This window comes from Mobula birostris, chromosome X (assembly GCF_030028105.1).
Source record: "Mobula birostris isolate sMobBir1 chromosome X, sMobBir1.hap1, whole genome shotgun sequence".
In the NCBI taxonomy this organism is placed as follows: Eukaryota; Metazoa; Chordata; class Chondrichthyes; order Myliobatiformes; family Myliobatidae; genus Mobula; species Mobula birostris.
This window is the reverse complement of record NC_092402.1, coordinates 11816464-11832562: the sequence shown is the minus strand read 5'-3', so window position 1 is coordinate 11832562 and position 16099 is coordinate 11816464. Positions and strand designations below refer to the sequence as shown.

At 53.2% G+C, this 16099-nt stretch overlaps 1 protein-coding gene across 1 annotated transcript in view; it reads left to right on the top strand.

The window, feature by feature from the left end:
• igf2bp1 (insulin-like growth factor 2 mRNA binding protein 1) overlaps nt 1-16099 on the top strand; it is a 250578-nt gene that overhangs the window by 167328 nt on the left and 67151 nt on the right. Inside the window, exon 5 of the mRNA XM_072249785.1 lies at nt 10815-10937. Coding sequence (XP_072105886.1) covers nt 10815-10937 — 123 coding nt within the window. The remainder of the gene's footprint in view (nt 1-10814; nt 10938-16099) is intronic.

The window sequence follows — 16099 nt, the reverse complement described above, 5'->3', positions numbered from 1 at the left end:
CACTGACACACACCACACCCCTCACTGTGACACAGCCACTCCCCACACCCCTCACTGTAACACTGACACACACCACACCCCTCACTGTGACACAGCCACTCCCCACACCCCTCACTGTGACACTGACACACCACATACCCCTCACTGTGACACCGACACACCCCACACCCCTCACTGTGACACTGACACCACCCACACCCCTCACTGTGAGACTGACACACCTCACACCCCTCACTGTGACACTGACACACTCCACACCCTTACTGTGACACCGATACACCCCACACCCCTCACTGTAACACTGACACACCCCACACCCTCACTGTTACACTGACACACCCCTCACATCTCGCTTTGATACTGACACAACTCAAACCCCTCACTGTGACACTGACACAACCCACACCCCTCACTGTGGCACTGACACACCCCATACCCCTCACTGTAACACCAACACACCCCACACCCCTCACTGTGACACCGACTCACCCCTCACTGTAACACTGACACACCCCACACCCCTCACTGTAACACTGACACACCCCTCACATCTCGCTGTGATACTGACCCACGCCAAACCCCTCACTGAAACAGTAACACACCCCACACCCCTCACTGTAACACCAACACAACCCAGACCCTCACTGTAACACTGACACACCCCACACCCTCACTGTAACACTGACACACACCACACCCCTCACTGTGACACCGACACACCCCACACCCCTCACTGTGACACTGACACACCCCACACCCTCACTGTGACACAGATACTCCCCACACCCCTCACTGTGACACTGACACACCCACACCCTCACTATGACACCGACACACCCCACACCTCTCACTGTGACACAGATACTCCCCTGACCCCTCACTGGGATACCGACACACCTGAAACATCACAGTGTAACACTGACGCACCCCACACCCCTCAGTATTACACCGACACACCCACACACTCACTGTAATACTGACACACCGCACACCCCTCACTGTGACACTGACACACCCCACACCCCTCACTGTAACACTGACGCACCCCACACCCCTCACTGTGACACTGACACACCCCACACCCCTGACTGTGACACTGCCACACCCCACACCCCTCACTGTAACACTGACACACACCACACCCCTCACTGTGACACTGACACACCTCACACCCCTCACTGTAACACTGACACAACCCACACCCCTCACTGTAACATTGACACACCACACACCCCTCACTGTGACACTGACACACCCCACACCCCTCACTGTGACACGGACACACCTCACACCCCTCACTGTAACACCGACACAACCCACACCGCTCACTGTAACACTGACACAACCCACACCCCTCACTGTGACACTGACACAACCCACACCCCTCACTGTAACACTGACACACCACACACCCCTCACTGTGACACTGACACACCCCACACCCCTCACTGTGACAGGGACACACCCCACACCCCTCACTGTAACACTGACACAACCCACACCCCTCGCTATAACACTGACACACCCCACACCCCTCACTGTAACACTGACACAACCCACACCCCTCACTGTAACACTGACACACCCCAGACCCCTCACCGTAACACTGACACACCCAAATACATGTATGTAGCACTCACACACCCAACACCCCTCAGTGTAACACTGACATATGGCACACCCGTCACGGTGACACTGACACACCCCACACCCCTCACTGAAACAGTGACACACCCCACACCCCTCACTGTGACACTGACACACCCCACATCCTCACTGTGACACCGACACACACCACACCCCTCACTGTGACACTGACACACCCCACACCCCTCACTGTAACACCGACACATCCCACACCCTCACTGTAACACCGACACACACCACACCCCTCACTGTGGCACTGACACACCCCACACCCCTCACTGTGACACCGACACACCCCACACCCCTCACTGTAACACCGACACACCCCACACCCCTCACTGTGACAGTGACCCACCCCACACCCCTCACTGTGACACTGTCACACCCCACACACTCACTGTGACACTGACACACCCCTCACCCCTCTCTGTGACACCGACACACCCCCACCCCTCACTGTGACACTAACACACCCCACACCCCTCACTGTAATACTGACACACCCCACAACCCTCACTGAAACAGTGACACACCCCACACCCCTCACTGTGAGACAGACATACCCCACACCCCTCACTGTGACACTGACACACCCCTCACCCCCCACTGTGACACTGACACATCCCACACCCCTCACTGTAACACTGACACACCCCGCACCCCTCACTGTGACACTGACACACCCACACCCCTCACTGTGACACCGAAACACACCACACCCCTAACTGTGACACTGACACACCCCACATCCCTCACTGTGACACTGACACACACCCCACACCCCTCACTGTGACACGGACAAACCCCACACCCCTCACTGTGACACTGACACACCCCACACCCCTCACTGTGACACTAACACACCCTACACCCCTCACTGTAATACTGACACACCCCACACCCCTCACTGAAACAGTGACACACCCCACACCCCTCACTGTGACACAGACATACCCCACACCCCTCACTGTAACACCGACACACCCCACACGCCTCACTGAAACAGTGACACACCCCACACCCTCACTGTAACACTGACACACCCCACACCCTCACTGTGACACTGACACACCCCACAGCCCTCACTGTAACACCGAAACAGCCCACACCCGTCACTGTGACACTAACACACCTCACACCCCTCACTGTAACACTGACACACCCCACACCCTCACTGTGACACTGACACACCCCACAGCCCTCACTGTAACACTGACACACCGCACACCCTCACTCTGACACCGACACACCCCACACCCTCACTGTAACACTGACACAACCGACACTCTCATAGTGACATGGACACACCCCACACACCACACTGTGACACTGACACACCCCGCACCCCTCACAGTGACGCCGACAGACCCCACACCCTCACTGTAACACTGACACACCCCACACCCCTCACTGTGACACCGACACACCCCACACCCCTCACTGTGACACTGACATACCCCATACCTCTGACTGTAACACCGAAACACCCCACACCCCTTACTGTAACACTGACACACCCCACACCCTCACTGTAACACCAAAACACCCCACACCCCTCACTATAACACTGACACACCCCACACCCTCACTGTAACACTGACACACCCCACACCCCTCACTGTAACACTGAAACACCCCTCACCACTCACTGTAACACTGACACACCCCACACCCCTCACTGTAACACCGATACACCCCACACCCCTCACTGTGACACCCACTCACCCCACACCCCTCACTGTGACACTGATACACTCCACACCCATCACTGTGACACCGACACAACCCACACCCCACACTGTGACACTGACACACCACACACCCTCACTGTGACACTGACACACCACACACCCTCACTGTGACACCGATACACCCCACACCCCTCACTGTGACACAGACATACCCCACACCCCTCACTGTAACACCGACACACCCCACACGCCTCACTGAAACAGTGACACACCCCACACCCCTCACTGTGACACAGACATACCCCACACCTCTCACTGTAACAGTGAAACACACCACACCCTCACTGTAACACTGACACACCCCACACCCTCACTGTGACACTGACACACCCCACAGCCCTCACTGTAACACCGAAACAGCCCACACCCGTCACTGTGACACTAACACACCTCACACCCCTCACTGTAACACTGACACACCCCACACCCTCACTGTGACACTGACACACCCCACAGCCCTCACTGTAACACTGACACACCGCACACCCTCACTCTGACACCGACACACCCCACACCCTCACTGTAACACTGACACACCCGACACTCTCATAGTGACATGGACACACCCCACACACCACACTGTGACACTGACACACCCCGCACCCCTCACAGTGACGCCGACAGACCCCACACCCTCACTGTAACACTGACACACCCCACACCCCTCACTGTGACACCGACACACCCCACACCCCTCACTGTAACAATGACACACCCAACACTCCTCAGTGTAACACTGACACATCACACACACATCACTGTGACACTGACACACACCACACCCCTCACTGTATCTCTGGCACACACCACACCCCTCACTGTACACTGATACACTCCACACACCTCACTGTGACACCAACACACCCTTCACCCCTCACTGTAACACCAAAACACCTCACACCACTCACTGTAACACTGACACCCTCCACACCCTCACTGTAACACCGACACACCCCACAAACCTCACTGTAACATTGACACACCCCACATTCCTCACTGTGACACCGACACACCCCACACCCTCACTGTAACACTGACACATCCCACAACCCCCACACCCCTTACTGTAACACTGAAACATCCCACACCCCTCACTATAACACTGCCACACCCCACACCCTCACTGTAACACTGACACAACCCACACCCTCACTGTAACACTGACATACCCCACAAACCTCACTGTAACACTGACACACCCCACACCCCTCACTGTGACACTGACACACCCCACACCCCTCACTGTCACACTGACACATCCCACACCCCTCACTATAACACTGACACACCCCACACCCTCACTGCAAGACCGAAACACCCCACACCCCTCACTGTAACACTGACACACCCCACACCCCTCACTGTGACCCCGACACACCCCATACCCCTCACTGTCACACTGACACACCCCACACCCCTCACTGTCATCCTGACACACCCCATACCCCTCACTGTGACACTGACACAACCCACACCCCTCACTGTGAGACTGACACACCTCACACCCCTCACTGTGACACTGACACACTCCACACCCTTACTGTAATACTGACACACCCCACACCCCTCACTGTAACACTGACACAACCCACACCCCTCACTGTGACACTGACACACTCCACACCCCTCACTGTGACACTGACACACTCCACACCCTCACTGTAATACTGACACACCCCACACCCCTCACTGTAACACTGACCCACACAACACCACTCATGGTGACTCTGATACACCCCACACCCCTAATTATGACACAGACACTCCCCTCACCCCTCATTCTAACATCGACACATTCCACAACCATAAGTGTAAGACTGACACACCCCACACCCCTCACTGTGACACCATCACACCCCACAAAACTCACTGTGAAACAGAAACACCCCACACCTCTCACTGTAACACTGACACACCCCACACCCCTCACTGTGACACTGACACACCCCACACCCCTCACTGTGACACTGACACATCCCACACCCCTGACTGTAACACTGACACACCCCACACTCCTCAGTGTAACACTGACACATCACACACACATGACTGTGACACTGACACACACTACACCCCTCACTGTGACACAGCCACTCCCCACACCCCTCACTGTAACACTGACACACCCCACACACCACACTGTGACACTGACACACCCCACACCCCTCACTGTAACACTGACACACACCACACCCCTCACTGTGACACAGCCACTCCCCACACCCCTCACTGTAACACTGACACACACCACACCCCTCACTGTGACACAGCCACTCCCCACACCCCTCACTGTGACACTGACACACCACATACCCCTCACTGTGACACCGACACACCCCACACCCCTCACTGTGACACTGACACAACCCACACCCCTCACTGTGAGACTGACACACCTCACACCCCTCACTGTGACACTGACACACTCCACACCCTTACTGTAATACTGACACACCCCACACCCCTCACTGTAACACTGACACAACCCACACCCCTCACTGTGACACTGACACACTCCACACCCCTCACTGTGACACTGACACACTCCACACCCTCACTGTAATACTGACACACCCCACACCCCTCACTGTAACACTGACCCACACAACACCACTCATGGTGACTCTGATACACCCCACACCCCTAATTATGACACAGACACTCCCCTCACCCGTCATTCTAACATCGACACATTCCACAACCATAAGTGTAAGACTGACACACCCCACACCCCTCACTGTGACACCATCACACCCCACAAAACTCACTGTGAAACAGAAACACCCCACACCTCTCACTGTAACACTGACACACCCCACACCCCTCACTGTGACACTGACACACCCCACACCCCTCACTGTGACACTGACACATCCCACACCCCTGACTGTAACACTGACACACCCCACACTCCTCAGTGTAACACTGACACATCACACACACATGACTGTGACACTGACACACACTACACCCCTCACTGTGACACAGCCACTCCCCACACCCCTCACTGTAACACTGACACACCCCACACACCACACTGTGACACTGACACACCCCACACCCCTCACTGTAACACTGACACACACCACACCCCTCACTGTGACACAGCCACTCCCCACACCCCTCACTGTAACACTGACACACACCACACCCCTCACTGTGACACAGCCACTCCCCACACCCCTCACTGTGACACTGACACACCACATACCCCTCACTGTGACACCGACACACCCCACACCCCTCACTGTGACACTGACACACCTCACACCCGTCACTGTGACACCGACACACCCCACACCCCTCACTGTGACACTGACAAACCCCACACCCCTCACTGTGACACTGACACACCCCACACATCTCACTGTGACACAGACACACCCCACCCCCCCACTGTAACACTGACACACCCCAAACTCTTCACTGTGACACCGATACACCCCATACCCCTCACTGTAACACTGACACACCCCACACCCCTCACTGTGACACAGCCACTCCCCACACCCCTCACTGTGACACTGACACACCCCACACCCTCACTGTGACACTGACACACCCCACACCCTCACTGTGACACTGATACACCCCACACCCCTCACTGTGACACGGACACACCCCACACTCCTCACTGTAACACTGACACACCACACCCCTCACTGTATCACTGCCACATCCCTCACCCCTCACCGTGACACTGACACACCCCACACCCCTCACTGCGACACCGACACACCCCACACCCCTCACTGTGACACTGACACACACCACACCCCTCACTGTGACACTGACACACCCCACACCCCTCACTGTAACACTGACACACCCCACAACTCCCAGTGTAACACTGAAACACCCCACACCCCTCACTGTGACACTGACACACCCCACACCCCTCACTGTGACACTGATACACCCCACACCCCTCACTGTGACACTGACACACCCCTCACCCCTCACTGTAACACCGACACACCCCACACCCCTCACTGTGACACTGACACACCCAACACCCCTCACTGTGACACCGACACACCCCACACCCCTCACTGTAACAGTGATACAACCCACACCCTTCACTGTGACCCTGGCACACCCCACACCCCTCACTGTGACACCGACACACCCCACACACCTCACTGTGACATTGACACAACTCACACCCCTCACTGTGACACGAACACACAACACACCCTCACTGTGATACTGACACACCCCACACCCCTCACTGTGACACCGACACACCCCACACCCCTCACTGTAACACTGATACACCTCACACCCCTCACTGTGACACCGACACACCCCACACCCCTCACTGTGACACCGACACACTCCTCACCCCTCACTTTAACACTGACACATCCCACACCCTCACTGTGACACTGACACACCCCACACCCCTCACTGTGACACCGACACACCCCACACCCCTCACTGTGACACTGACACACCCGACACCCTCACTCTGACACCGACACACCCCCACACCTCTCATTGTAACACTGACACACCCCACACCCTCACTGTGAGACCGACACACCCCACACCCCTCACTGTAATACTGACACACCCCACACCCCTCACTGTAACACTGACCCACCCCACACCCCTCACTGTGACACTGACATACCCCACACCCCTCACTGTAACACCGACACACCCCACACCCCTCACTGTAACACTGACACACCCCTCACCCCTCACTGTGACACTGACACACCCCACACCCTCACTCTGACACCGACACACCCCACACCCTCACTGTAACACTGACACACCCCACACCCCTCACTGTGACACTGACACACCCCACAACCCTCACTGTGACACTGACACAGCCCACACCCCTCACTGTAACACTGACACACCCCACACCCCTCACTGTGACACAGACACATCCCACACCCCTCACTGTAACACCGACACACCCCACACCCTCACTGTGACACTAACACACCCCACACCCCTGACCGTGACACTGACACACTCCACACCCCTCACTGTAACACTGACACACCCCACACCCCTCACTGTAATACTGACACACCCCACACCCCTCACTGTAACACTGACCCACCCCTCACCCCTCACTGTGACACTGACACACCCCACACCCTCACTCTGACACCGACACACCCCACACCCTCACTGTAACACTGACACACCCCACACCCCTCACTGTGACACTGACACACCCCACAACCCTCACTGTGACACTGACACAGCCCACACCCCTCACTGTAACACTGACACACCCCACACCCCTCACTGTGACACAGACACATCCCACACCCCTCACTGTAACACCGACACACCCCACACCCTCACTGTGACACTAACACACCCCACACCCCTGACCGTGACACTGACACACTCCACACCCCTCACTGTAACACTGACACACCCCACACCCCTCACTGTAATACTGACACACCCCACACCCCTCACTGTAACACTGACCCACCCCACACCCCTCACTGTGACACTGACATACCCCACACCCCTCACTGTAACACCGACACACCCCACACCCCTCACTGTAACACTGACACACCCCTCACCCCTCACTGTGACACTGACACACCCCACACCCTCACTCTGACACCGACACACCCCACACCGTCACTGTAACACTGACACACCCCACAACCCTCACTGTGACACTGACACAGCCCACACCCCTCACTGTGACACAGACACATCCCACATCCCTCACTGTAACACCGACACACCCCACACCCTCACTGTGACACTAACACACCCCACACCCCTGACCGTGACACTGACACACTCCACACCCCTCACTGTAACACTGACACACCCCACAACCCTCACTGAAATACTGACTTCCCCCACACCCCTCACTATAACACTGACACACCCCTCACCCCTCACTGTGACGCTGACACACCCCACCCCTCACTGTAACACCAACACACCCCACACCCCTCACTGTGACACTGACACACCGCACACCCTCACTGTAACACTGACACACCCCACACCCCTCACTGTGACACTGACACACCCCACACCCCTCACTGTAACACGGACACACCCCACACCCGTCACTGTAACACTGACACACCCCTCACCCCTCACTGTGACACTGACACACCCCACCCCTCACTGTAGCACCGACGCACCCCACACCCCTCACTGTGACACTGACAGACCCCACACCCTCACTGTGACACTGACACACTCCACACCCCTCACTGTAACACCGACACACCCCACACCTCTGACTGTGACACTGACACACCCCACACCCCCCACTGTGACACTGATACACCCCACACCCTCACTGTGACACTGACACACCCCACACCCCTCACTGTGACACTGACACATCCCACACCCTCACTGTGACACTCACACACCCTACACCCCTCACAGTGACACTGACACATCCCACACCCCTCACTGTGACACTGACACACTCCACACCCCTCATTGTGACACCGACACACCCCACACCCCTCACTGTGACACTGACACATCCCACACCCTCACTGTGACACCGACACACCCCTCACCCCTCACTGTGACACTGACACACCCCACACACCTCACTGTAACACCGACACTCCCCACACCCCTCACTGTAACACCGACACATCCCAAACCCCTCACTGTGACACCGACACACCCCACACCCCTCACTGTGACACTGACACATCCCACACCCTCACTGTGACACTGACACTCCCCACACCCCTCACTGTGATACTCACACACCCCTCACCCCTCACTGTGACACTGACACACCCCACTCCCCTCACTGTAACACTGACACACCCCACACCCCTCACTGTAACACCTAAACACCCCACACCCCTCACTGTGACAGTGACACACCCCACACCCCTCACTGTGACACTGACACACCCCACACCCCTCACTGTAACACTGGCACACCCCAGACCCCTCACTGTGACACCGTCACACCCCACACCCCTCACTGTAACACTGACACACCCCACACCCTCACTGTGACACTGACACATCCCACACCCTCACTGTGACACTGACACTCCCCACACCCCTCACCCCTCACTGTGACACTGACACACCCCACTCCCCTCACTGTAACACTGACACACCCCACACCCCTCACTGTAACACCTAAACACCCCACACCCCTCACTGTGACACTGACACACCCCACACCCCTCACTGTGACACTGACACACTCCACACCCCTCACTGTAACACTGGCACACCCCAGAGCCCTCACTGTGACACCGTCACACCCCACACCCCTCACTGTAACACTGACACACCCCACACCCTCACTGTGACACTGACACTCCCCACACCCCTTATTGCAGCATTGTGATACAGTACCACCCGTTAGCACTCTTGCTCACAGTATCCCCTGTGTTCTGTGGATCTTTCTCTCCGCAGGGCTGAGGAGGTTCCGTTGAAAATTCTGGCACATAACAACTTTGTTGGTCGGTTGATAGGGAAAGAGGGACGGAATCTGAAGAAGGTCGAGCAGGACACAGAGACAAAGATCACAATCTCTCCGTAAGTCCTTTCCCATTGTGTGCCCCCCAGCAACAGTCATTTTGATAATGTCATTCAACCTCTCTGTGCTCCTGCCTCCCTCACCCCATGCCAGGGCCTCTGTCCCAGCCCCTGTTGTTGTGTCAGTGGACAATTTATAAAATTCTCGCTGAGGCCTTTCATCTCTAATGTCAGTTTTGCCTGCACTCTCATTTTCCTATTCACCTCACCGCAGTGTCCTGCCCAAGTCCATCCTCTCTCACGTTTATCATAACCATAGGGTGGTGTTACTCGTCAGGGAAAACATCACAGCAGTGCTCAGTCAGAACAGACTGGCGAACTTGTCTAGTGAGTGACTATGGATGGAAATGCGGAATACGGAAGGTGTGACCACATTAATGTGGTTATATTACAGACCCCACCAACAGTTTGTGGGATTTGGAGGAACAAATTTGTAGGGAGATTGCAGACTGCTGCAAGAAACATGAGGTTGTTATAGTTTAACTTGCCACATCTTGACTGGGTCTCCCATACTCTGAAAGGACCAGATGGAATAGAATTTATCAAATGTGTTCAGTAAAGTTTACTTCATCAGTGCACAGAATTCCCAATGAGTGGGTGTTTGATACTTGATCTCCTATAGGGAATGAGACAAGGCACGTAACAGAAGCTTCTGTAGGGATACAGTTTGCATCCAGTGATAATATTCCCATTAGTGTTAAAGTAGATATGGAAAATCTGCAGACACTGGAAATCCAAACAACACACACAAAATGCTGGAGGAACTCTGCAGGGCAGGCAGCATCTATGGAAAAGACGAAACAGTCCAAGTTTCAGGCCAATGTTGATGGTGTCAGAAAGGATTTGACAAGTGTTGGTTAGGCCAGTCTCTTTTCCAGCAAAGGTGTACTTGGTAAGTGGGAGGCCTTCAAAAGTGAAGATTTTGAGAGCACAAAGCTTGTATGTGCCTGTAAGAATAAAAGGTAAAGATAACAGGTCTAGTGAACTTAGGTTTTCAACAGATACTGGTTAAGAAAAAAGATAGAGGTGCATAACAGGTCTAGCAGGTAGGAAGAAATGAGGTGCTTATGGAGCACAAGAAATGCAAGAGAACACTTAAAAAATAAACTACGAGGGCAAAAAGAAGGTATGAGGTTGCTCTAACAGACAAGGTGAAGGAGAATTCTAAAGGACCCTACAGAAATGTTAAGAACAAAAGGATTGCAGAGGACAAATTGGTCCTCTGAAAGATCAAAATGGTAATCTATGCGTGGAGCCGAAAGAGATAGGAGAGTTCTCAGATGGATTTTGTTCATCTGTATTTACTCAGGAGGTGGAAATAGGGTCTATAGAAGTGAGGCAAAGCAACGGTGAGGTCATGGACCGTATACAGTGGCTGTTAGCAGAGACGAATATGAGCCAACTTGGGGCTACCAGGGAAGCATAAGCTGGCTGAAGGCTGGGTGGCTACGCCTTATGTAGTGGAGAGTCAGATGCCAAATGTGCCAGTTTCTCAGGTGAAGCCAGGAGATGGGAATGGCCCTGTCTAAATTCTCCATCGGAATCACCTTTTGCCCTGAGTGCAGGAAGTATGTATTGACATGGAACTTACGCCTAGTAGGACAACTTTGCGCAGAAGGACAATCAGCGCAAAGACCTGTACGGACTCTGGGGGTGTGGTATACGTCACCCAATGCAAATGCCTCATGAATTGATGAAGAGATTTCTGAATCTCCCAACCCTGACTCAGATGTAGCTGGGGTGCAAACTAGCCCTGGACAGGCAGACGTGATGCTAGACAGTGAGGGGAAGCTGGGCTCCAATGTAATTGGGGGTGAAGCTGAGCTCAGGTGACAGGGGGGGCCGGAGTTGTCAGAAGGCACGAGTAATGGAGTGGGGGAGGTGTCTTCAAGTAGCCAGGAAAGGTCCCAAAGAGTACCTGAGGCTGAAGAAGCTGAAGATGAGATAAGGAGATCTTAGAGAGTCAGGAAACCCCCAGATAGGCTGGCATATGTCACACCAGGGAAACAGAGTGTTGCGTCTATCCCCGTAGTGTTATTGTCATTTACAAATGGGTTGGGGGTCCTGAAATCACAAAATCCATTTGAACACTGTGTTATTAATAATGGTTTGATAAATTTCAAAGTCATGAGGACATGACTGTTTTTGGTGAGGTGGCGGGGGGGGGGGGGAAGAATGTTATGTCCTGGTTAAGATTTTTACTGCTAACGCAGTAAAAATAGTAATAGTATTTCTGTAGAAGCAGTGTGTCCTGATAGAATGTTTGGGTTTCGGCTAAAGATAATGGGCTATGATGTTCACCTTAGGAATATTATGTCAGCCAATCAGGATGGTGGAATTGGGAGAAGGTTCTAGAGAACGCCGGGCCGAGAGAGATTTGTGACAGACACTGGTGGGGTTCATGATCTTTTTGGCGGGAGATGCAGAGAGGAGAGGATCGGGAGAGACGGCCATAGGATTCAATCTGATGGGAAGACACAATTGCAAGGAGTGCTTCGTGAGGGAAGGAATCCAAGATGGGAAGTTCTACTGGTGATTGGTGATGAGAATTCAACGCCATGAGTAATGGTCATGCCCAGCTTTTGGACAGTATGAGCTCCAATGCCATGTCATAAAGAAAGCTTTTGGCACATTGGTCTTTATAAATCAAAGTACTGAGTACAGAAGTTGGGATGTTATGCTGAAGTTGTATGAGATGTTGGTGAGGCCGAATTTGGAGAATTGGGTGCAGTTTAGATCACCAACCAACAGGAAAGGTGTAAATAAAATTAAAAGAGTACAGAGAAAATTTACAAGGGACTGGAGAACCAAAGTTATAAGGAAAGGTTGAATAGGTTAGGACTTTCATACATACGACGTGGAAGATTGAGAGGGGATTTGATAGAGGTTTACAAAATTCAACGTAAATGCAAGCACGCTTTTTCCACTAAGGTTCGTGGGACTACAACTAGAGGTCAGGAGTTAAGGGTAAAAGATGAAGAGTTTAAGGGGAAGATGAGGGGAAACTTCTTCACTCAGAGGGTGATGATAGTGTGGAACAAGCGATGTATGCGAGATTGATTTCAACGTTTAAGAGAAATTTGGATAGGTACATGGATGGTTGGGGTATGGAGGGCTATGGTCCCAGTGCATACTGATGGGAGGAGGCAATTTAAATCATTTGGCATGGACTAGATGGGCTGAAGGGCCTGTTTCTGTGCTATATTTCTCTATGACTCTATGTCATACAGTAGGTTGAGCAAGCTGGGACTTTTCTGTTTGGAATGAAGGAGGATGAGAGTGTCTTGATAAAGGTATACAAGTTGATATGAGGCAGAGATAGATGGGATAGCCAGAAATGAATAATACAAGGGGGCATAATTTTGAGGTGATTGGAGGAAAGTATAGCGTTAAGTTGTTTACACAGAGAGTGTTGGGAGTGTTGAATGTGCTGCCAGGAGTGGAGGTAGAGACAGATACATTAGATTGATCTTACAGTAGTTTAAGAGGTTGGCATAACATTGTACTATGCTGTAATGTTCTATGTTCTAAAGCATTTACAACAATTCTGGAACGGTTCCAGAGGATAAAATGTCAGCAAGACATCATGGGCTGAAGGGTGTGCATTGTGCTCTACTGTACGTTAATAGATTCAGGGCTGAGCGAGTGGTGACACTTGCACATACGGCAGAAGAGGCCACATTTCTTCAGAAGGTGTTGGACAGATTTCGAGACACAAAAGGTGTCAGGGAGGGTCTGGGAATACTGTGAAATGCTTTGGAGTATTGTGCGCAATTCTCGTCACTGCATGCCGGTAAGGATGTGGAGGCTTTGCAGATAGTGCAGAGGGGGGTTACCACTATGAGGTTTGCCTGGATTACAGAGTATTAACTATAAGAGGAGGGTGGGCAAACTTGGCTTGTCTTTGCTGGAGCGCCAGGGGCCAAGAGGAGATCTGACTGGGGGCGCCACGGTTGCAACACTATTACAGCTCAAGGGCATCACAGTTCAGAGTTCAATATAAGCAGTTTGCACATCCGCCCTGTGAATGTGTGAGTTTCCTCCGGGTGCTCTGGTTTCCTCCTGCAGTCCAAAGGTGTACTGGTTAGTAGGTTAATTGCTCTGTGATGAGGCTGTGGTTGGGGTAGCGTAATGGTTAGCGCAACGTTATTACAGCTCATTGCGTTCCAGAGTTTGGAGTTCAATTCCGACTCTGTATCACTAAATAACAAAGCAGATGGGTAACCGGGCAGTGCGGCTGACAGGGCCGGAGGGATTGTTCCATGCTGTATCTCTGAAACAATCAAATACAACAAGTCTTTCAATGAGCAGAGGCAATGTTCAACACCAGAGGGCTTTGCTTTAAAGTGAAAGGGGGAAAGTTTAAATGAGACATGCGGAGCAAGGCTTTTACACAGACTGGAATGGGCTGTCAGGGGAGCTGGCTGAAACAGCTCTAATATCTATGAGCATACTGGGCCCAACATATTGATGCAGCTACAAAGAATGCACTACAGTGACAACACTTCATTAGGAATTTGAGAAGATTTGGTATGAAACTAAAGACGCTAGCAAATCTCTACAGCTGTACCGTGGGGGACTGTGATATGCACCAGCTGCTCATATGACCATCCAGCACCTGCTCCCATGGCTTGGGGAGCCACTGGGTGGTGGGGTGGGGTGGGGAAGGGGTGAGGCACCCCTTCCCTCCGCTAGCCTGCGGGTCACCCTTGGGCAAGGTGTAGCACCTGCCTAGCACCGCCCCCCAACCGCGATCAGGGTCACGTGAAGCCATGGAAGCAGGTGGTGGATGGTCGGACGAGCAGCCGGTGCAGATCACAAGTCCTGGTTATGTGACCACTGACGCCAGGCAGACAATCTCTGAAGAGTATTGGTAATGGCTGGGGTCACCCATCTTGTACAAACATTGCTCAGAGGAAGGCGATAGCAAACCACTTCATCAAAATTTGCCAAGAACAATCACGGTCATGGAAAGACCATGATCGCCCACGTCACACAACACAGCGCATAATGATAATGATGACTGCCCAGAACTGAGAAGCTGCAGAGAGTTGTGAACTCAGTCAGCTCCATCATGGGCACCAGCCTCCCCAGTATCCAGGACAACTTCAAGGAGTGATGCCTCAAAATGGTGGTGTCCATCATTAAGGATCCCATCACCC